General features: G+C 45.7%; 1 protein-coding gene across 2 annotated transcripts in view; it reads left to right on the top strand.

Moving 5' to 3' along the window:
• dsd (attractin-like protein dsd) overlaps positions 1–24,956 on the top strand; it is a 180,799-nt gene that overhangs the window by 79,718 nt on the left and 76,125 nt on the right. For both annotated transcript variants that reach the window (XM_072286089.1, XM_050193007.2), the window contains exons 7-8: positions 2,959–3,205; positions 11,180–11,360. In XM_072286089.1, coding sequence (XP_072142190.1) covers positions 2,959–3,205; positions 11,180–11,360 — 428 coding nt within the window. The remainder of the gene's footprint in view (positions 1–2,958; positions 3,206–11,179; positions 11,361–24,956) is intronic.

The following is a 24,956-nucleotide window of genomic DNA, read 5'->3' as shown; positions in this document are numbered from 1 at the left end:
AGCCTCTCTATATGGCTTTCATAGATTATGAAAAGGCATTTGATTCAGTAGAGATACCAGCAGTCATGGAGGCATTACGTAATCAAGGAGTACAGACCGCTTACGTAAAAACCTAGGAAAATATCCATAGAGGTTCTACAGCTACCTTAATTCTACACAAGAAAAGCAGGAAGATACCTATAAAGAAAGGAGTCAGACAGGGAGACACAATATCTCCAATGCTATTCACTATGTGCTTGGAAGAAGTAGTGAAGCTATTAAACTGGGAAGGCTTAGGAGTACGGATCAACGGCCAATATCTCAGCAACCTTAGAATTGCAGATAACATTCTCCTGTTCAGCAACACTGGGGACGAGTTACAACAAATGATTGAGGACCTCAACAGAGAGTGTGTAAGGGTGGGGTTGAAGATTAATATGCAGAAGACAAAGATAGTGATCAATAGCCGGGCAAGGGAACAAGAGTTCAGGATCGCCAGTCACCCGCTAGAGTCTGTGAAGGAGTACGTTTACCTAGGTCAATTAATCACGGGGAACCCTGATCATGAGAAGGAAATTCACAGAAGAATAAAAATGGCTTGGATCGCATACGGCAGACATTTCCAGCTCCTGACTGAAAGCTTATATCATTATAATTGAAAAGGAAGGTGTACAATCAGTGCATTTTACCAGTGCTGACATATGGGGCAGAGACTTGGAGACTGACAAAGAAGCTTGAGAACAAGTTAAGGACTGCGCAAAGGACGACGGAATGAAGATTGCTAGGCATAACGTTAAGAGACAGGAAGCGAGCGGTTTGGATCAGAGAGCAGGCGGGTATAGACAATATTCTAATTGACATCAAGAGGAAAAGATGGAGCTGGGCAGGTCATGTAATGCGCCGGTTAGATAAGCGTGGGACCATTAGGGTTACAGAATGGGTACCAAGAGAAGGAAAACGCAATTAAGGACGACAAAAGACTAGGTGGAGTGATGAAATGAGGAAATTCGCGGGCGCTAGTTGGAATCGGTTGGCGCAGGACAAGGGTAATTGGAGATTGCAGGGAGAGGCCTTCGTCCTGCAGTGGACATTGAACAGGATGATGATGATGGTGAGCTGGTGAGCTTCTGAGATGATTATCCCTTTGAAGTTTATTTCCAGGATGACACTGATTTTTAGATAGTATTTCCCGAAGTGTATGGCAAAATACATGGGCATTCCAGTTACTTTTGTCCTTTTGTTTTGGTAAAGAAGTCGAATATCAATGTATCAATGTATTTTTGATGAGTTTGATGGCGCATATCTCGAAACTGGTCATTCTGGAAATTCATTTCAAGTTGATATGGCTTGTAAGCTCACCAGCTACAATTAGTAAATTGCTATATGTGCTGTGAAGTAATTAAGAAGGCAATTCGTGAATTTTGTTGATTAATTGAATATATATTTCGATTTCTCATGCAAGTAGCGTCCACGTCTCTGTATAATCCAGCTCGAGGAATAGAATGACGTTATCTGCAACAGGTGATTTTTTAAAATTCTGTAAAACTTGAATATGATCATCCTGTATATGCGTCTGCATTTGACTATTCGATATTCCATTTGAGATTTGATACCTGCTATTTGTATTTTGATTTGTATTCGAAAGAGTTTATGTTTGTCCACCTCTACTTGAAAGGAGTGCTAGTCTCATAATTTCTGCTTCAAGGGGCTCTGTGGCCGCTTAAAAAGATGTGTGGAATGTGTCTGATATGCAAAAAGATTTGTTTGGTATGGTAGATGCCAGTGGAATGCTGCCACTGCAATACCTTTCTAAATGGACAGTGAAAATATTTAATTTTATTGTCTGTAATGAGGCAGCAACCATCGAATTTGACAACCATACCTTATATAGTCGCTGGTTGCCAAATGGTAGTCAGTTGCTTAAAATTATATAGTGGGCAAGTTTTAACAGTCATGTTGATTAGCACGCATGGAAACTTGGACTAAGCTAGACATTGGTGTGGCATCTGCTGTCCATGAACTGATAGACAGCGCTTGTGATGCAAGTTGCTGTGTACCTGGACACAGCATCTTCAAATGTCAAAAGCAGGGTCAAAATATTGTAAATAGACTGACCCCATTGCAACAGTGTCTTCTGAACATTTCAAGGTCCAGTCGATTTCCGTTAATTCGACTCTGATGGGACTGACGAAATTGATCAATTAACCGGCGGGTCGAATTAAACAAGATGTTGAAAAAACGCCAAAACACATCGCTGATTCATTTGGTAGTATTTGTCTTATCTTAAAATGCTCCCGAATCAAACGTGCGCCCGCTTTATACGTGTCCAAAGTAGAAAACTAATGTAGGGATGACATTTAAGCTCTTAAACAAGTACAAATCGTACCCGATTTTTTAGCAAAAAGTTGTTGTTGACCGGTTTTGTAAAGTCAACTTTGCCTTACGGTTTCTTAAAGTCGGCTCTGCCGCGTAACAATTGTGTTACGCGGTAAAGCATACATTCTTTGTGAAGGTGGTTTTGGCTTTGAGCCCGTTGCACTGTGTCCAATTTGGCCCAGTTTTCTTTAAAAAAAGAAAGCAGAAAAAGAGGAGCCGTGCGTTAGAATCATATATGTGCCGTAATCAAACATTATGAGCTACGGTTATTGCTTGAAAATCTTAGGGTGGGCTGAAAGTAGGCGTTGTGACGAGAGATGATTTGTGTTCAATGCATTCACTGTCCCCTGAGCTCTGCCGGGACAGACTCTGCTACTAAAAGGGTCACTATTGGGGCCAATATAGGAGTCAGGTTCGTGGGCACTGACTGCTGAAGTTCAAATTATCCAGCAAAGGTCAATTTTAGGATCTAAATAACAAAAGCTTGGGCCCATAGAAATTGTGGGCACTGGCCGCAACCTTCGGTCAGGATCGAATTAACGGAAGTCTACTGTAGTGTGTTTTTGCCTGCTTATGACATCGTTTGCAATGTCTCCTTTGCAGGGTAAATTATATTTGTTTGGTGGCACATTGCGTGATGGCCGCACATCAAATGACCTATGGCGCTGGGATCCTGAGGAACTGCGATGGGCACAGCTTTCACCACATCAGCCCGAGTGCCAGAATGAACTTTGCCCACCACTGACAGCATCAGGTCATACTGCTGCCATTGTGGACAACACAATGGTGGTCATCTTTGGACATAACCCCGACTATGGATACCTCAACGTTGTGCAAGAGTATACCTTTGGTGGGTTTGAGCTTCATCTTATTCATAATGTGCCCGTATCTGAAGTCACCGTAATAAAGCCAGGACATGTTGAAGTCAAGGTAACTTTATGTGTTTGACAGATAGCATGGTTGAGGCCACACAGTATCATGTTGTACCCCATAATCTGATATACAGTCGACGACTGATTGGCAAAAAGCCGAACCTCGCAGCTGACGTCTCTTCGGGGTCCCAGCAGCGCTGCCGCGCAGCTTCTTCGCTTTCCAAATGCCACACACCGTACTCAACAGCAGATCCCTCTCGCGTGCCAGCGCCGACTTCTTCGTGTCACATTCGATAGCACGAACGATGTCTAATTTTTCTTCTATTCTGAGCATCCAGCGTCTTTTTTATCCGAGCTTCGGCATGACGCGAGTCCTTGCTTGCGCGACGCCACAATGCTCTCTGGCACGGCGCTGAAACGATGTTCATGTGGCTTCACGTGCAAACCTTGGCGGCCATTGTTCCGATCTCTGAGGCTAGTTGTTCTGCCGGGCCGCCTGATGGAGACGATGCACCGCCGTGTTTGCGCGACGAAAAGTGGAAACACTACGTGCTAACCGATACATAACCGATACATACGCAAGAAGCTGGTACTGTTTATGTGGATACAAAACACATTATGTTCAATTGCCGCTGAGTCGGGGATTTGACTTTACTACTTTTAAAGTGAAACTACTGTTTAAGCGGGTACGGTTTAATGAGGTTTTACTGTAATTGTTTGCTAACGAAGCTTTCCCTCAAGTCTAAATATTTTAAGGCAGTTTGTCGTGTGCGTATCGTGGCTACGCACGCTTATATCGCATTCCGTTTCTCTACCACGGGTGCGCTTTAAAACCACGGCGCTGCAGTTTTTGCTTTTCTCTTCTTTCTTCTTCTCCGCCCTTAAACTGGCTCTCTTAACTGTACTACACGCAGAGACAAAGAGACAGCGCGCGAATGCGATCCCATAGATGAGATGAATATATATATATATATAGAAAACTATCAGTCATAGCTCTCGTAGTATAGCCCTCTGGGCCGTTTCCTTTTTTTTTCGAAAGTAGTCCTATTAGGGTTATTATAATTACACGAAGGTACTTCGCCCTCATCAGCAGCAGTCCTTGGTATAGTTATTCTGGCGGCTAGCTTCCCACGCTATGCGTGCCGCCATCGCACCTGGTTAAGCTTTTCCTAGACGCTAGAGCTATGCGTTGTCCGCGCAACCTTGAGCGATCGGAAAGCACGTTTCCCCCTCTTGGCCGGCGGAGAAGGGATGCTTCGTTCCGGCCGCGAAGCTCTCCACATCTCTGTAAGGTGCCTTGTGGATGTCTCGCGCTGAAGATGCCCTCTCGGTGAGCGCATATTTCACCCCTCATCTTTTAAGAGGTCCAATACATACGAGCATTTGTCTAGCAAACCAGATTTTTTTCAAGGGAATTTTCCACGTCTCAGTAATTTCTCTCGTCGTATTCGAGTGCTGATTGCCGTGTTATAGTTTGTTAACGAAGCTTTCCCTCAAGTCTAAATATTTTAAGGCAGTTTTCCTAGCCTCTAAAGCCGCTCGAGTTCGCTCTTCTCCTTGAGCGGCCATTTTTCCTAGAAAGTATGCCTTCCAACTACTCTGCCCTTAAACTGGCTCTCTCAACTACTACACGCAGAGACAAAGCAACAGCGCGCGCATTAGATCCCATAGATGAGATGAATATTTACAATTAGTATTAGGGTTAAAATTATATTCGAGTGCTGATTGCCGTGCTATCGTTTGCTAACGAAGCTTTCCCTCAAGTCTAAATATTTTAAGGCAGTTTGTCGTGTGCGTATCGTGGCTACGCACGCTTATATCGCATTCCGTTTCTCTACCACGGCTGCGCTTTAAAACCACGGCGCTGCAGTTTTTGCTTTTCTTTTCTTTCTTCTTCTCCGCCCTTAAACTGGCTCTCTCAACTACTACACGCAGAGACAAAGAAACAGCGCGCGCATTAGATCCCATAGATGAGATGAATATTTACAATTAGTATTAGGGTTATAATTATATTCGAGTGCTGATTGCCGTGCTATTGTTTGCTAACGAAGCTTTCCCTCAAGTCTAAATATTTTAAGGCAGTTTGTCGTGTGCGTATCGTGGCTACGCACGCTTATATCGCATTCCGTTTCTCTACCACGGGTGCGCTTTAAAACCACGGCGCTGCAGTTTTTGCTTTTCTCTTCTTTCTTCTTCTCCGCCCTTAAACTGGCTCTCTTAACTGTACTACACGCAGAGACATGAGTCTCTTTCCACGTAAGTGTGAGGCTCAGAGGAGGAGCTGTGGCGCTTGAAAGTAGCCTGGGGCCTGACGAACCAACCGACTGAGCTATCTTTCCGGGCAACATCGAAGGGTCACGAGTTCAAATCACCTGTTATGTTCCGTTTTTTTTTTCCTTTTTTTTTTTTTTTTTTTTCCGCCCCTTTTTCTTTCTTTTTTTTCTTTCTTTTAATGTCTTTTCCTTTATTTTATCACTGTACGGGAACCCTCCTAAAAAAAAAAAAAAAAAAAAAAAATAGATATATATCTTCAAATATGTAAGGCCTCACATGTGCAGGTCATAAATACGAGGTTCTCTAGCCGAGTGCCATCCATGCGGTATAACCGAGCTCAGATTGGTCCACCTTGACTGACCAAGTAGGGCACCACTGTAGGTTAAATGAGGCGTACAACTCCTGCGGGACCCGCCGTGGTTGCTCAGTGGTTATGGTGTTAGACTGCTGAGCACGAGGTCGCGGGATCGGACCCCGACCACGGCGGCCGCATTTCGATGGGGGCGAAATGCGAAAACACCCGTGTACTTAGAATTAAGTGCACGTTAAAGAACCCCAGGTGGTCGAAATTTTCGGAGTCCTCCACTACGGCGTGCATAATCAGAAAGTGGTTTTGTCACGTAAAACCCCATAAATTAATTTTTAATTTAACTCTTACGGGGACGGTAGAGTATCCGTCTCCAGTGCAAGAGGACCGTGATTCAAATCCCGGTGCCGCGCTATTCTCCACCGGAAAATACAAAAAAAAAAAAAAAACCGTGTGTTGAGAAAATTGCACAAACAGGCCTGGAGTGCGGCCTGATCCCGGTGACCAGAACCGGTAACGCACTCTCTCACCAGAGCAGGATTGGCCACCCTGGTGCAGTACTTGGCCACAACCTCCTATATGAATACAACAATTGAACCCCGGCCCTCAGTCCCCAGCAGCCGCGAAGCAACTGACCACGGCGGCGGTCAGATCTGTGACGCTGCAGAGGGTGCTAAGAATACCTGGCTCCGGACAGGCCGCCATTGGAATCTGAACCTGGCAACGTTTAACGTTAGAACGCTATCTAGTGAGGCGAGTCTAGCAGTGTTATTGGAGGAATTAGAGGGTAGTAAATGGGATATAATAGGACTCAGTGAGGTTAGGAGGACAAAAGAAGCATATACAGTGCTAAAAAGCGGGCATGTACTGTGTTACCGGGGCTTAGCGGAGAGACGAGAACTAGGAGTCGGATTCCTGATTAATAAGGAAATAGCTGGTAACATACAGGAATTCTATAGCATTAACGAGAGGGTGGCATGTCTTGTTGTGAAACTTAATAAGAGGTGCAAAATGAAGGTTGTACAGGTCTACGCTCCTACATCTAGTCATGATGACCAGGAAGTCGAAAGCTTTTATGAAGACGTAGAATCGGCGATGGGTAAAGTCAAAACAAAATACACTATACTGATGGGCGACTTCAATGCCAGGGTAGGCAAGAAGCAGGCTGGAGACAAGTCAGTGGGGGAATATGGCATAGGCTCTAGGAATAGCAGAGGAGAATTATTAGTAGAGTTTGCAGAACAGAATAATATGCGTATAATGAATACCTTTTTCCGCAAGCGGGTTAGCCGAAAGTGGACGTGGAGGAGCCCGAATGGTGAGACTAGAAATGAAATCGACTTCATACTCTGCGCGAACCCTGGCATCATTCAAGATGTAGACGTGCTCGGCAAGGTACGCTGCAGTGACCACAGGATGGTAAGAACTCGAATTAGCCTAGACTTGAGGAGGGAACGAAAGAAACTGGTACACAAGAAGCCAATCAATGAGTTAGCGGTAAGAGGGAAACTAGAGGAATTCCGGATCAAACTACAGAACAGGTATTCGGCTTTAACTCAGGAAGAGGACCTTAGTGTTGAAGCAATGAACGACAATCTCATGGGCATCATCAAGGAGTGCGCAATAGAAGTCGGTGGTAACGCCGTTAGGCAGGAAACCAGTAAGCTATCGCAGGAGACGAAAGATCTGATCAAGAAACGCCAATGTATGAAAGCCTCTAATCCTACAGCTAGAATAGAACTGGCAGAACTTTCTAAGTTAATCAACAGGCGTAAGACAGCGGACATCAGGAACTATAATATGGATAGAATTGAACAGGCTCTCAGGAAAGGAGGAAGCCTAAAAACAGTGAAGAAGAAACTAGGAATAGGCAAGAATCAGATGTGTGCGTTAAGAGACAAAGCCGGCAATATCGTTACTAATATGGACGAGATAGTTCAAGTGGCTGAGGAGTTCTATAGAGATTTATACAGTACCAGTGGCACCCACGACGATAGTGGAAGAGAGAATAGCCTAGAGGAATTCGAAATCCCACAGGTAACGCCAGAAGAAGTAAAGAAAGCCTTAGGAGCTATGCAAAGGGGGAAGGCAGCTGGGGAGGATCAGGTAACAGCAGATTTGTTGAAGGATGGTGGTCAGATTGTTCTAGAGAAACTGGCCACCCTGTATACGCAATGCCTCATAACCTCGAGCGTACCGGAATCTTGGAAGAACGCTAACATAATCCTAATCCATAAGAAAGGGGACGCCAAAGACTTGAAAAATTATAGACCGATCAGCTTACTGTCCGTTGCCTACAAAGTATTTACTAAGGTAATCGCAAATAGAATCAGGAACACCTTAGACTTCTGTCAACCAAAGGACCAGGCAGGATTCCGTAAAGGCTACTCAACAATAGACCATATTCACACTATCAATCAAGTGATAGAGAAATGTGCAGAATATAACCAACCCTTATATATAGCTTTCATTGATTACGAGAAAGCGTTTGATTCAGTCGAAACCTCAGCAGTCATGGAGGCATTACGGAATCAGGGTGTAGATGAGCCATATGTAAAAATACTGGAAGATATCTATAGCGGCTCCACAGCCACCGTAGTCCTCCACAAAGAAAGCAACAAAATCCCTATAAAGAAAGGCGTCAGACAGGGAGATACGATATCTCCAATGCTATTCACAGCATGTTTACAGGAGGTATTCAGAGGCCTGGAGTGGGAAGAATTGGGGATAAAAGTTGATGGAGAATACCTTAGCAACTTGCGATTCGCTGATGATATTGCCTTGCTTAGTAACTCAGGAGACCAATTGCAATGCATGCTCACTGACCTGGAGAGACAAAGCAGAAGGGTGGGTCTGAAAATTAATCTGCAGAAAACTAAAGTACTGTTTAACAGTCTCGGAAGAGAACAGCAGTTTACGATAGGTAGCGAAACACTGGAAGTGGTAAGGGAATACATCTACTTAGGGCAGGTAGTGACCACGGATCCGGATCATGAGACTGAAATAACCAGAAGAATAAGAATGGGTTGGGGTGCGTTTGGCAGGCATTCTCAAATCATGAACAGTAGGTTGCCACTATCCCTCAAAAGGAAAGTGTACAACAGCTGTGTGTTACCAGTACTCACATATGGGGCAGAAACCTGGAGGCTTACGAAAAGGGTTCTGCTGAAATTGAGAACGACGCAACGAGCTATGGAAAGAAGAATGATGGGTGTAACGTTAAGGGATAAGAAAAGAGCAGATTGGGTGAGGCAACAAACGCGGGTAAACGACATCTTAGTTGAAATCAAGAAAAAGAAATGGGCATGGGCCGGACATGTAATGAGGAGGGAAGATAACCGATGGTCACTAAGAGCTACGGACTGGATTCCAAGAGAAGGGAAGCGTAGCAGGGGGCGGCAGAAAGTTAGGTGGGCAGATGACATTAAGACGTTTGCAGGGACAACATGGCCACAATTAGTACATGACCGGGGCAGTTGGAGAAGTATGGGAGAGGCCTTTGCCCTGCAGTGGGCGTAACTAGGCTGATGATGATGACTGTAATACAATTTTTTGTGCAAGTTGTTTAAAAGAGCCTTTTAATAATTCGAAAAGATTTGGTGCCTCTCATTCGTGGCCAATGAGGCTTTGCAAGCATATCAAAACAGCACCACGAAAGAACACGTTTTGTCTATGGTAACTCAAATGGTTGGCCAAGAACACCTACGCGTAACGCTTAATATGCGCAGCCATGCCTGCACACTCAATTGAGCTGCTTGATCAAAGCATAATATGATAGTTGAGTGTACTCACGCCCAGAGATACGCTGTAGTTGTGTTTGCCTTGCTGGGACTTCACCAGCACTTCACCACTTCACCAGCACAGTCACACGGGCGACTTCTTCCACGCTGTGAACGTGCCCGGCAGCGTAGAGCTTTTCCCCTTTATGACGAATGGCAGGGCGTATCTGTCTAATTTTACAATTGGTTTGAAACCACACAGCAAAACTTGCGCCATTTGTTCGTTTCAAAACAAGCATGAACATGCTATCACGTTATTAGATCCGCGTGGGCAGCCTGAGTAGCGCAGTCTGTCAGTGTTAGTTTTGACGGAAGGTGCTGCAAAAGGCGTTGACGATCGCTGCTCGAACACGCTGCCTGGGCAGTGTCAGGAGTGTATACCAGGCCAACCCGCAGCGGAGGTGAAGCAGGCGTTAATCACTCCCCATATGTAGTCCAATCCCGAATATAGTGAAATGTGGGGCCGATCCGCGGCGGAGGTGCAGTTCTCCATTAAGGGGCCCACATACACAGCTTCTCTGGCCATCCTTTTTCACAGAGTGGAGGGGCACTGAGCTTTTTTTAGCTATTCAGCAGGACAGCAGCACCCAGCAGCCACGGTCAGGGAAGTCCAGAAGAATTTGCAGAGAAAGCTTTGCTTTAAAAAGACTAGAGAAAGCAGACAGAGAGGACAAAGTAGAAGATGGGTTTACTTCTAAAGAGATATCTAAAAGGAATGGGTACCTCTGTGCTCACACATTACATTGGCACAGCTGGCAAAGTGGTTTAAGTTGTATTCATAAAAGAATAGGTAGGCAGGCAACCATTGAAGTCATACAAGGTTGATGGCAAAGGGTTTAGCTAAAGGTCCTACCATATTTATTTAATTATAAGGTGGTTGCAGTTATAAGATAATGGTGTAGTTTGGGGATCCAAGAAAAAGAACCTAAATATGCACACTAATATAAGGCGATATAGAGTAGCCGATGGAATATACAGGCTCTGCAGGGGTTGCCTGAAGTACCGGATAATCGGAAGCCCCCCACTCCCTCCCCCTAGGAGACAACAAAGCTGCGTTGGTGAGCACATTTTCTTGAGATGTGGCCTTACAGCAGTGCGAGCCATACTACCATGAAGCCACACCATAAGGTGAAATTTGCACTTCCATGAAGTCTCACCTCAAAGCGAAATTCACTTATAACCCGCACCCCAGTTTTAGCGTTAAATTTTTCTAATTCTTGTTGTGGGTGATACGTTCAAAAATATGGTACTGCTCATCCTGCCAAAGTTTATTAGTTCCTACAGTTTGCGCTGCCGTCTAAAATCTGGATTGCTGAAAATGTGGCGGGGTGCTGCTTGTGCCACGTTGAAACAGTAGCTAAATCTATAGCAGAGGGTCCCCATGGGTAAGGATACTGGGAAAAAATAAACCTTATATTCAAATAAATACAGTAACTGGAGTTCATTAGTATCACCATCACGACTGGCTTATGGCAGTTCGACATGCCGTGTCTGTGTCCTTAGATGAGAGTATTTCTGCAACTTGAACATGTTGCATGCTTAGCCTTGAGTGATTACACATGTTGATTACTTCCATGTCATTGTTTGTGTAGGTACCAACAAATGGGAGATTGTGCAAGTGAAGGGAGCCATTGTGAAAGGTGGCTATGGCCACTCAAGTGTTTATGATCCTGGCAGACGCCAGATCTTGGTGTTTGGAGGTTACCACTCACAGACGACCACAGGTGTCGTTGTGGATTACCTCTACTCCTACCAGCCCCATGACCGTACCTGGTGAGTGCAGGCACTGCATTGAGTCCTGCTTAGTCCCTGCATTAATGAGTGCACTCAATCAAAAACCTTAAAGGTTCACTAATAATCACAAATAACATGCTATTTTTATGTAGGTTGGCAACATTGTTTGGCATGGCAACAGGAGTAATGTACAGTCGGCCAAATAATAATAATAATAATAATAATAATAATAATCTTTGTTACAAATAATCAAATTGTACATATAATTTCGCTAGGTCTGCCGAAGCCTTCTGTGAGCTTGTATGGCAGTGGCATAATAATAATAATAATAATGTTAGAATACAAAAACAGTATGCTACAAAAATGGGCCTGCCAAACGAGGGCTTGAGGGGCAGTGCCTGGCAGCTGAAAACATGAGAACATAGTCAATAAAAATTCGTAAATAACAGGTTTAAATGCACTAAACTTAAAAAGTTGTTCCTTCACAGCTTTGCAACCATTCATGGAGAACATCTCTGCAGGAAAATTATTGAAAAGGAGCGAGATGTAATATTCACGACTACGCTTCTTGTACCTGCTGCATACACGAGGAACATCAAAGTGCTGTTATGGCCGGAGCTTTCAGTCAGGCCTGTAAACAAGGGAAAAAACTCTTTTGTGTGCACATTTACTCTAATACAGTTGTTTCTTTAAACAATAAATCGAAATTAGGCATCTTCAGGTATGAAAATAGTACTCTGGTCATAGTTCTTGTGCAGACAACACAACATATTTTAACATACTTTTTAGAAGAGTCTCAACCTTATTTTGTCAAGTATTGGAACAAAAATAAAAGCAAGAGATAGCAAACTGCAGATAGCATGCTAAAGAGTATGCTATCTGCCTTCATATTTGTAGCCAACGTAGTGACTTGATGGAGTACAAAATACAATCACTTTTCCAAATTTCAGAGCAAACATGTTCCATATGAGTGCTCCAGGACATAATCAGCGCAAAAAAAAAAAAAATTCCCAAGTACTTCATGGAAAAATACAGTTTGAATAGGTAGACAGGCACAATTACCACAACTAAACACGTGTAGAATAAATGAAACTTTGGTATGGATCTGTTTAAAATGGTTCTGAAGACATACCAGCTTAGTCTTACTACTGTTCCCATTGATGAGGGAATTGTGAAACCAATTTATTTATTATTGTGAATCATTTTGAAGATTAACCATAGCTTCTTCATAATTAAAATGCCTAGAAGTATGCAGAACAAGAAGAAAGGGGGTTAACCAAGGGGCCCGATTTTTATTAATTGTATCATGAGAAGCCTACAAACAAAGACACCAAGGACAACATAGGGGAAATACTTGTACTTACTAATTGAATTAAATAAATAAATTAATGGATTTGAAAGGGGATGAAAAACAGCTTGCCGCAGGTGGGGAACAATTCCACGTCTTTGCATTGCGTGTGCGATGCTTTCCCAATTGAGGTACCGTGGCGCCGTCTTCCCATCCACTTTCTGGGGTATTTATGTGTTACTACTAGAATTAACCCTGGGAGTGTTACACAGCGCCACCACTCACAAACCTTGGTGGCGGATGTGGAACATACATCACGTGTACGTCACTTTTTTTTTTTTTTTTTTTTGTCGAAGCAACTGGTCGACAAACCCACACGTGCTACCTGAAAGCATCAATGTTGCCGGATTCAAGACACTCATGTAATGAACGAGAAGAAAGGGGGTTAACCGAGGGGCCCGATTTTTATTAATCATATCATAAGAAGCTGTCGGGCTCTCGCCCATACTCTTGGGACAAAGGAATAACAACACAGTAGTGCAAACAATCACAAGGGCATTTATTGACCTTTCATAGATCAATGCCTGCTAGCCGAGTTGCTATCCACGAAACATGCCGATGGGCGCACGACAAATTGCGGAAGTCCGACTCACCGCGACCAGATAACGAGTGAATATGTTCGCCCCGTGCTGGACACCAACGCCTGGTTGTTCGCGCGTATGGTCAAGCGAATGGTGGCATGCTCAAACGATCATGTTCATCCATTCAGGGGTAGGCCTCACGAGACGGTCTCGCAGAAGCATGGATCGGCGCACGTGCACAACATCCGCGCAGCTTGCCGACCCCGAGCCAAAGAGCAAGAGCCTTCTCCTTTCTGCGCCCAAGTAACACTGCCGTTAGGTGGCGCTAGCAGAGCAACACTCACGCCATCTTTCGTACTACCCTGTAAGCATAGCGACTGCTCCCGTAAAGCGATGCGGCTAAGCCGGATTACAGGAGCCGGCAGCTATGCGGGAAAACAACATATCAGGGGACGCGTGAGAGTCTCGCATCCCCGTAAAGCCAACAATCGTATCATAAGAAGCCAAAAAAAAAGATAACGCACTTGTGACACTTGCGGCAGAAAGGATGTTCCACATCCGCTGCCAAGGTTTGTGAGTGGTGGCGCTGGCTAACACTCCCGGGTTAGTTCTAGTAGTAACACATAAATACCACAGAAAGTGGATGGGAAGACGGCGCCGCGGTAGCTCAATTGGCAGAGCATTGCACGCGTAATGCAATGATGTGAGATTGTTCCTCACCTGTGGGAAGTTGTTTTTTCATCTACTTTCAATTCCATTAATTTATAATTTCTTTATTTCAGTTAGTAAGTACAAGTAATTTCCCGTGTGTTGTCCTTGGTGGCTTTGTTTGTTGGCTTCTTATGATATGAGAAATAAGCAGAGTGTTATTCACATATTGGAACACTTGGTAACGTGAAATGTTATTACCTAAATTATTTATGTACAAGTTATATGAAGAGAAGCACCAGTATAGAGCCCTGGGGTAAGGAACTGTGAAGCTGAAGAGAATCGCTAGGAATTTGTCCCAGTGCAACAGTTTGTGATTGACCATATAAGTACTTGTTCATAACAAAAGATAAGAAAGGACCCCCGAATCCGTAGCTATATACAGTACACTTCCGTTAGTTCAACTCTGGTTAATTTTATTTTTCATTAATTCAATCCCGACTAAAGGTCTCTGCTGGCGCCCATGCATTTCTATGGTTCCACACTTTTGTTATTGCAATCCTAAAAATTTGCCTTTGTCGGATAATTGAAGTTGATGTACAACATTGATGTAATGAGGCGAAACTGACTTTGTAAACATGCGGCAAAGCTGACTTACAAAAGCCTGCCACCATTGTACAACACATGTTAGACCCTAGCCCATTTTTCTTGCTAAAAAAAATGGGTGCATGTTAGATTTCTACTTTGATTAGAAGCTTTAATGTCATTTCTACGTTAGTGTTCTGCTTTGGACACCTATAATGAAATGCATCATGTAACCGCGCAAACGACAACGGATGAGGAAAGAAACACACAGGACAGGCGCGGATCCGTGCCTGTATTGCAGTGAAGCATAACAAGCGTGGGAAGGGGCGGTTGCCACGGGACACAGAATGTATTCCTTAATTATACACGCTGCACCCAGTATTGCCTGTCACAGTACAAGCACCGATATGCCTAATACATGTACCGACAGGCCTTCAGATCGTTTTCCAATGTGCTTGTGGCGATTTGAGCCCCTAAGGGCAGTAAATGACATGCATTTATTTTTTCCAACTGGCCGATTTTTAGAAAGTTTTCGCGACCCCTAGGGAGTTTGAGAAATCGGACGTGGACTGTGCAACTGACTAAGAAAATGCTTAAAATGGTCCGTGGGGTGAACGATTGGCGGAAGGAGGACAAGAACAGAAGGGACCTATGCATTGAGGAATGAACGAGAAAGGAAGCGTGCTGCCGCCGTTTTAAAGGAGCTTGAGCTCAAAAAACAATGTGTTGGCTGATGCTGATATGCAGGTGTCCCTCATCCAAACCAAAATAAACTCTTTAAAGCAGTGAAACACAACACTGAGGTGTCGTGCGCGGGCTGAGAGTATACCTCAACTGTCCTGTCATATATATGACAACATATATGTCAGGACAGTTGAGGTTAACTTACGAGCTGTTCAAAGAGAATCTCAATTGTGACAAAGTTCGGGCCTCATACCACTGAGCTTGCTATCAGTTGATAGAAATAGTTCATATTCGAAAATATTTGCTTCTGTATGCATCTCCTTTTTACTTGTATTTGAGACTCCGACTCCATTTGCAATATTTTTCGAAGACATTTTATTTGCTGTGCATTTTACTAACCCTCCCCCTTCAATTCTCTTTTTTAATAACATCAAAACTACTCCTTAGTATTCAAGTTGGATTAAGTCATTATTTTCATGTGCTTACTAGAAAGTGACAGCATTGGGCGATATGGTTTCAGCCCGTCTTGACATAAAACATAGTTCTGCATCACTCAGGGAATTTTGCAAAGGCACTCAGGGAAGATCTGGAAAACTCAGGGAATTTGGAAATGTCAACTTGGTAGACATCCTGTGAAAGTGGCACTGTCTCTGTGTATCTGTTTCTTTCTATGTCCTCGTTCAGTTGCGCTTACACACTCTATCATGGATTCAAACCAACTAGCCCACCAACGTGTTTTAATAAACTTCCTTGTTATGTCGCGGGATTCTCAAACGGTCTACGCCACTCGACCAAAAAGCAGCTGCAGCAGCGAATCCACCGCTCTGTCTTGGCTCGATGCCGCCATCTGTCGGGTACCGTTTTACTCATCGACAGCAGCAAAGGGTGGTGATAGTGTATGTGTCACCACTCCCCCGGTTGGGTGGCGGAATATGTGAATTTTGACAAAGGTATTCGGACCCTTCAGATGCAATTTTCTCGTAAAAAAAGTCCTTTCATGACATGAAACAAGCGTTGCGGGGTTTCTGGAATGGTATTTAAACAGTCCACATCAACTTATTATTTGGCTTTAGTGTCCCTTTAAGAATGGTGAAGCATTGCAGAGATAAAAAGAATTGCAACGAACAGAGAACGGGAACTTGCCTACACGTGTGATGTTCCCCTATTTACATAATTAACTATGCAACAATGTTAATGTGCACAGCAAAATAACATCTGGAATATAACTGCTGGAGTTCCACGTCCTATTGCCGCAGTGAGCTTTGTTCGTGGGGTGCATTGGCTTTGCAATTTGCACTAGTTTTCTACTTTATATATTACCTGATGCCATGAATGTGGCCTGCCTCGTACAAGTGGTGACTTTTCTCAAAAGCGGAAACACGAAAATATGTTTTCTGGTACTTGAAGCCTTAAAACCCGCGGTGTGAAATCACTGGATGTACCATGAGCGCTTGCGTCCCATCGTCTGCTTCACATGCCAGTGCTCTGACTTCTCTTATTTGTGGCGCTGTTTGCGAGCATGTCGCTGGCTGCCGCTTGCGCATCACGGCGACTGCCCTGTGCCTATACAGTTACGTTGCTTTCTACCAGTTCATACATTCCCAGAAAACACAATCATTTGGCACCAACATTCAGGACATCGCCAAACTTCGATAGTGTGATATATTTTCCGCCCACTAGATACCATATAAACAAGAAAAATCACGATCCAGAACAGTAGCCGCCCACCGTAGCAGCGTCCCCGTGATACTTGCCTCCCCATCTCACGTGAAGATGCCATTGCTCACTCAGTTTCCTATTCCGGTGCCAGCATATCTCCTCCCGGGTCTTCGCACACCACATTCACAGCTATCGCCGTCAACCCTATTGCACTGAGTATCTTCACCTATCTTTTTCACAGTGCATGGGGTGTAGTGCCATTGGAAGCGTCACTGTTCCCTGCACCACTGTTCCTTGCTGCAGACAGTGCAAACGGAGCGCCATATTTCGTTTTAGTGGCACTGTAGGCATTGTATTCTGGTGTAAACTACCATATTGATTTTGTTTTGGTCTCCGGTTGCCATCTTAAAACACCATGCAACAGGAAAATGACGTGTCATGGGTTGCTAGGGCCCCACCAGCTCGACATGCGTTCAAGTGGGCACATCCAAACTACCCAGCAAAATGCCCCGCTTGAAGAAGCTGCTGACCCATGCCAAATTTTAGGAGCACAAACATAAGGCTTGCCGAAGCCGCAAGAATGATAGCGCGCGTCTAAGCCTGCTCGGGCCCCACCAGCTTGGCGCGCGTTATCGTCTCGTGCTACAACAGTTTGCACAACACTTCGCATTATGTAGATGTCAACTACAGTTTAGTCTTTCAAATTATTTAGTGACTTCGGATCGTACATTTTACCGGTTAGTATTTTTTTATCATGCTTTTTTCCCCAAAGTCTATGAACAAGGTTTCAGTGTATAATGTGGAATGACTAAGACCACCTGGAGCTACCTGTGTCACTATAATGTGGTTTATAATGCGCAGTAAAATAGATTTATAAGCTAGAAGTTCCTACACAGAACATTGACATAGATCCGATCTGGTCCAGGTGACTCGTAATGTTTAGAGATAAACCGGTTTAGAGATAAACCGGATGTAATGAAGGTCCTTCTCAGTACAGTCAGGCAAAATGGCAGTATTGCATACGTACTGCAGATCAGATACAATGGAACCCCGATTATACGACTTTCTCGGGACCACGAGAAAGCGTCATAAAATTCGAACATAAATTGTGCCAATAAAAATACTACTTATTTGGCACGTCGGGTTTACGAGAAGGTCCAGTGTAAACTACTATCATACTCTGCAGGGCTTGGAAACCCAAATTACCAAAAAAATAAATGTGATAAAAAATAATGCTGCAGTACAGGTACCAACCATGCTTTATTCAAATGAACCTTTACGGCACTCCACTGCCCACTGCCGTGATTCCCACCAGCCGGCGCGAACTTTAAAAAAAGTTGGCAAGTTTCTTTTGGACCTTGTTTGATCCATGAACCAAGAGCTTTCGCTCGAGTTGGGCAACGTCCAAACGGTGGTCCTCTGCAGCATTGTGTGAACAGATGAAGTTCCGGATGCCGTCTATGTGCCGTGGCACCTCGGCGAACGTGGTAGGCACAGGCACGGCATCTGTGGCCTCGTCCGACCTCGTCCAATTTGACCTCGTCCGATGTCGTAGCGGTGTCGGCACTAGGCAAAGCCTCCTTGATGGCGTCATCCAGCGACACCTTGCCGCAGATCGCAACATTGTCGTTGGCCTCCACGTACTTGGCGAAGGTCGTGGTGAGGTTTAAACCCTCGAAATCGTCGTCGGCGAAGCCTGCATTGGCCTCGAGCGGCATCGAGGTTGTTGCGTCCCCAGCAGAGGAGGCAGTCTCTCGCTTAAAGCCACAGGGCTTGAACAAATTGGCAAATGTGCTTCGCGACACTGCAATCCATGAACTGGCAATAAAATGCATGGTGTCGAGCACAGTGATCTTTTTTTCCGACTTGCTGTGCTCCATAGCGGCCAGCCGACGCTGCACTAACCGCTTCCGCTACCTTTGCTTGACGCACTTAATGATGCCGAAGATTCGGGTATCTTAAGGTCCCGGGCAATGGTGACTTTCGTGGCTCCATGCCGCTTTTCTGCTTCCTCGATAATATTCAGCTTATCGCCGAGCGACAGAACTGTCCGCTTTCGGGACATGGTGTGTCACGTTGCTCCACACAACTCAAAACATCCGCTGAACACTGGTTGCTAGGATTACGACGAACACGTGCGATAAACCTAGGCCTCTCCCCGCTACCTTGTCGGCGATCTGCTGCTGGGAAACTGGAAGAAGAGAAACGCTTCCCCAGCGCGACAAGAGGTGGCACCGCCGAGAAGAGAGGGAGAAAGTGATTGCGGAGAAGAAAAGGCGCTATTTAAGCACAGCGGGCGTCGCGGGTGGCTGCTGGTGGGGAGGAGAGAAACGCTTCCCCAACGCGACGAGAGGCGACGCCACCGAGAGGAGAAGGAGAAAGTGATCGTGGAGAAGAAAAGGTGCTATTTCAGCACAGCAAGTGTCGCTGGCTGCTGCTGGTGGGGGAGGGAGAAATGAACGCACTTCGCGAGGGTCGTCGCGAGGGTCGTTGTATAACGCGGATCAGGCGTAAAATTGCATCGGATAACCGGGCTTTTTAATGCATTGCTTCTATGGGGACTTCGCTGGGACTGCGCTAATCCGTCGTAAAACCCGGGTTGTCGCGAAACCGGGGGACGTATAACCGGGGTTCCATTGTACTTGTGGATCAATTGAAGCAATGCTTCCTGTCAGAGCAAAAAATATGGTAAATTGGTTAGCTAACATTAATGATGAATCATTAAAGGGCTCAGGAATCATATGTATGACCCCTCCGTGCATTAACTACGTAAACTTGACCTGGAAATGTTTTTGCTTCTCCAAATGCAGCACTTTGCATGCTCTATTTTGGGCTTTCTTTGTCTTCATCGAGCAGGTCATTGTTCTTTGATGAATTCCGGCAACATGACCAAGCAAGTTCTCTTTCCTCTATATCTGCAAGAACTTTCTTGTTCATCCATGGGTATTCGGTCTTCCTCTGGTTTATGCACACTTGCTACCCTTTTACATGAATAAAAAATTTTGGAGAAGATACAAACAAAAGAATTGTGCACCTCACTTTCTGGCACAGAACGAAAAAAATGACGCCGGTCATATTTTTTTTAGTGCTTGTCCCACATCCACTTATCTGTAAACTCAATTGTAACACAATAGCTATCGTCAGTATCAAAAGAAATGGTCAGGCAGCTTTGGTTCAATTATGAAGGAATGTATTGTCACGTAGTAGCGACGATGAAGAAAGCAGCAAAAATGTGAGTGACGAAACTAGCATTTTATTGGGTGAACTTGTGCCCTGAAAAACAGGCTACACTCAAAGAACAACAACAGCGGTGATCGTCGAAATCTGATCTGCGGGGCATGCGCATCGGCTTTTATACGCGAGTCATCAAAGGTTCCAGAATAATCGCTGGTGCATGCATGTCTTCCAGAAAGTTCTACACAATTTGCGTCGCACATATAAGCAATAAGGTTACACAAGGTCCAGTGACAACAGACAGTGGATAGAACTATCGCTAACATTTGAGAAATTTCGATACATGCAGGCACGTCCTCCACTGAGCAATAACATTTCTTGGACGGTGAAAAGCAGTCGCTGGTGAAAGATAAACAAGCACACATGTCATCGCCCCCCTCTTTAAGAGCATCATCCCGATGCTACAAACACGAAAGTGAAAATAAAACTACACATAATAAAAAAAAGACAATAACAAACTAAGTCCATAAGTTCGTCAGTGTGCGTAGAAAGGCTTACGGTGCACCACATAGATGACTTTAGGTCATACATGGTACCACTATGATTGCAAAATGCCGTCTGGCACGACCTCATAGTCCAGTGTGCCAATGCATCGGATGATCTTGTAGGGTCCGAAGTAGTGGCGTAATAGTTTCTCACTGAGCCTTCATCCGTGTATCGGGGTCCAAACCCAAACACTGTTGCCGGGCTGGTACTTGATGTCGCGTCTTCGAAGATTGTAGTGTCGGCTGTGGATGCTCTGCTGGTTCTTGATGCACAGGCGGGCGAGCTGTTGGGCTTCTTCGTCGCGCTGGAGTTAAGCGACAACGTTGAGATTCTCTTCGTCGGTGATGTGCGACAGCATGGCATCGAGAGTCGTCGTCGGGTTCCTGGCGTAAACAAGCTTGAACGCCATGATTTGTGTTGTTTTTTTGTACGGCCATGTTATAAGCGGAGGTTAGGTATGGAAGGACGGCATCCCACATCTTGTGCTCGACGTCGACGTACATTGCCAGCATGTCGACTGCGGGTGGTAGGCAGTTGTCCTCCTGTGGCTTGTCTGGCTGTATTGCAGAGCGGCTTGGGTGAGCTCTGCTGTAAAGGCCGTTCTTCTGCCGGTGATGAGGACTTCTGGGCCGCCATGTCATAGCAGGATGTTCTCAACAAAGTATTTTGCCACTTTGGTAGCACTATCTTTCGGCAGAGCTTTCGTTTCAGCAAAGTGGGTGAGGTAGTCCGTCGCCACGATGGTCCACTTGTTTCCGGATGTTGTCATTGAAAAGGTTCCCAACAAATCTATCCTAATCTGCTGAAATGGTCGGCAAGGAGGCTCGATCAGCTGTAGTGATCCCCCTGGCCTTGTTGGTGGTGTCTTGCGTCGCTGCCAGTATCGGCATGTCTTGACATAATGGGCAGCATCAGCAGTCAGGCATGGCCAGTAATACCTTTCCTGTATCCTCGATAGTGTCTATGAGAATCCGAGCTACTCAGTGGTCAGATCATCATGTAGGGCATGCAGTACCTCTGGACGCAGTGCTGAGGGAACAACAAGAAGGTAGTTAGTGCTGACAGGTGAGGAGTTCTTCTTTACAAATAGATTGTTTTGCAGTGAAAATGAAGACAATCCTCGCTTACATCCCCTAGGAACAATGTTGGGGTTGCTTTCCAAATGCTCGACAAGGCTTTTTAGCTCCGGGTCTGCTCATTGCTGTTCAGCGAAGTCTTCCGCGCTTATTATTCCAAGGAACGCATCGTCATCCTCGGCTTGCGGCGGCGGATAGGCAGTCATGATAGGCAGTCAGCATCAGAGTGCTTCCATACCGGCTTGTGGACGACGGTGATGTCAAATTCCTAGAGTTTCACACTCCATAGTGCGAGCCGTACTGATGGGTCCTTTAAATTTGCCAGCCAGCACAAGGCATGGTGGTCGCTTACGACTTTGAAGGGCCTGCCGTATAAGTAAGGGCGGAATTTATGGTAGCCCAAATTTTTTTTTATTTCATGGTAGCCCAAATGATGGCAAGTTATTCTTTTTCCGTTGTCGAATAATTGGCTTCTGCTTTCGACAGTGACTGGCTAGCGTAAGCAATGACCCTTTCAAATCCGTCTTTCCTTTGAATTGGGATGGCACCGAGGCCTAAGCTACTTGTGTCGGTGTGTATTTCAGTGTTGGCATCTTCGTGAAAGTGGGCGTGCACTGGTGGTGAATGCAGGCGCTGTTTAAGTTCTTGGAAGGCTTTGGCTTGCGGCACTTGCCACTTGAAATCAACATCTGCTTTCATAAGAAAGGTTAATGGCTTGGTGATTGGTGAAAAGTTCTTTACAAAGCGCCTGTAATAGGCGCACAGGCCATGGAATCTGCACACTCCCTTCTTGTCAGTGGGCTGTGGGAAGTTAGCGATGGCAGATGTCTTCTGCGGATTAGGGCTTACTCCAGATTTGCTGATGACACATGGCCCAAGAACAGGGGCTCGTCGTAAGCGAAGCGGCACTTTTTCAGCTTCAGAGGGAGCCCTGATGACTTGATGGCCTCTAGTACTGTCCCAAGCTGCCTAAGGTGATCGTTGAAATTTCCGCCAAAGACGACGACGTCATCTAAGTAGATGAGACAGGTCTGCCACTTCAAACTTGCTAACACCATGTTCATCACGCGCTGGAATGTTATAGGCGCCGAGCACAGTCCGAATGCCATGACTTGAACTCATAGAGGCCATCTGGCGTGATAAAGGCGGTCTTTTCGTGATCTGTCTCGTTGACTTCTATTTGCCAGTAGCCAGACTTGAGATCTGTCGACGAGAAGTATTTAGTGTTGTAGAGCCGATCCAATGCATCGTCTATCCGTGGGAGGGAGTATATGTCCTTCTTGGTTATCTTGTTCAATTGACGATAATCGATGCAGAAACGTAGGGTTTCGTCCGTTTTCTTCACCAAGACTACAGATGATGACCACGGGCTTTTTGAAGGCTGGATGATGTCGCAGAGCATTTGTAGACTTCTTGCCTTATAGCTTCACATTCTCACGTCAAAACTCGGTAAGGGCTCTGGCAGAGTGGTTGAGTGTACTCTATGGTTATTATGTGATGCTTTGCAACTGGTGTTTGTCAAATCGTCGCTGGTGTCGAAAAGCAGTCTTTGTATCATTGGAGAAGATTTCTGAGCTGTTCCTGCTTGCTCATGGGGAGACTGGGATTTATGTCGAAGTCTGGTTTGGGAACTATGGTCGTCGGGGTATATGCGGCAGAATCCGCGAAGACAAATGCATTGCTGGTTTCGAGAATTTCCTCTATGTATGTGATCGTCGTGCCCCTGTTGATGTGCTTGAACTCCTGGCTGAAGTTTGTCAGCATCACTTTCGCTTTCCCTCCGTGCAGTCGAGCGATCCCTCTTGCGACGCAAATTTCATGGTCGAACAGTAGATGTTCATCGCCCTCGATAACGGCTTCTACGTCTGCGGGTGTTTCACTGCCTACAAATATAACGATGCTGGAGCGAGGCGGGATGCTAACTCGTCCTCAAGTGCACTAAAGGCATAGTGACTTCGGCCGCTCTCCGACGGTATCACTTGATCTTCGGATTGTGTTATAGACTTTGACTTTAGGTCGATGATTGCGCCTTTTTGGTTCAGGAAGTCCATGCTGAGAATGACGTCTCGTGAACACTGTTGGAGGATAATGATTGTGGCAGGGTAGGTCTGGTCATGAACGGTAATTCTTGCTGTGTAGATTCCAGTCAGCGTTATTAGGTGTCCTCTAGCTGTCCGTATTTGAGGGCCGTCCCATGCAGTCTTGACTTTCTTCAACTTGGCAGCGAATAATCCACTGATGACAGAGCAGTCGGCTCCTGTGTCCACTAAGGAGGTGACTGCATGGCCTTCGAGAAGCACGTTAAGGCCGGTGGTTCTTTGTTTTGCATTGCAGTTAAGTTTTGGCGTTGGATCGTGGCTGGGTCGTGCTGACCTGTGGCTGGAACGTTGCGTCATCAGGTCTTCTTTCAGTGGCATATTCTTGTCTTGCAGTCTTCGTCGGGATGGTGGCGTATCGTTGCTATGTTGTCGTGATAGTCTTTTCGGCGTCTTCTTCATCGGTGGAGGATCTTCGGCATTTCGACGTACAGCTGCTCTTAGTTTTCCGGATATGGGCTAACGGACCGGCCCTGTGCTGGACCAGTGTATGATTGGCGCTGCGGGGACAGGTGGCGTCCTGGTGACTGCGAACGGTATGGTCATCGAGAACTCCACTGAGTGGCAGCGAGGTAGTCGGCGATATCATATGGCCGTTCCCTTTGCTGTGGGCGTGGCGCATTCACAGTGAACCCTCGCAGTCCCAAGTCCGGATATGGGCACCGGTGGTAGACATGTCAATCCTCCTCGGATAGCTGCGCTGGGCGACGGCCGGGCGTGCTGGCGGTGGCTGCGGCGGTGGTGGACGACGGGTGTGTGGCGTTACGGGGCCCTGATGCGGTTGTTGAAGGGGACCTTGACGGCGGTAATGGCAGCGTAGGTCATCACTTCCGGCTGGGGTTGTGGCGATGCCAGAACTTCTGGTTCTTCTAGTGACCGCTGACGCTCTTCTTTAACTATGTCAGCGACTGAGGCCACCTGGGGCTGCGACCTGGAGTACAACTTCTGCATTTCTCCCTGTACGACCGATCTGAATGTCCCGCGCAGGTCACCAGCGCATAGTGCTTGAGCTTTGGCGGAGTTTGTTGTCAGGGCAGGCCGGTTGTATTGCCTGGTGCGCATGTCAAGCGTCTTCTCGATCGTTGTGGCCTCTGAAACAAAACCAGTGACAGTCTTGGGTGGGTTGCTTATCAACCCGGCGAATAGTTGTTCTTTCACAGCCTGCATCAAGAACCGAACTTTCTTTTCTTCAGAGATGTTGGGGTTGGCATAGCAGAAGAGGTGAGTCATTTCTTTTGCAAAGGTCGCGATGTTCTCGTTCGGCAGCTGCATGCAAGTTTCCAGTAAAACTTGAGCTC

The sequence above is a fragment of the Dermacentor andersoni genome, chromosome 1, assembly GCF_023375885.2.
Source record: "Dermacentor andersoni chromosome 1, qqDerAnde1_hic_scaffold, whole genome shotgun sequence".
NCBI classification, from domain to species: Eukaryota; Metazoa; Arthropoda; class Arachnida; order Ixodida; family Ixodidae; genus Dermacentor; species Dermacentor andersoni.
The sequence above is the reverse complement of the archived record's forward strand: the minus strand, read 5'-3'. Positions and strand labels throughout refer to the sequence as shown.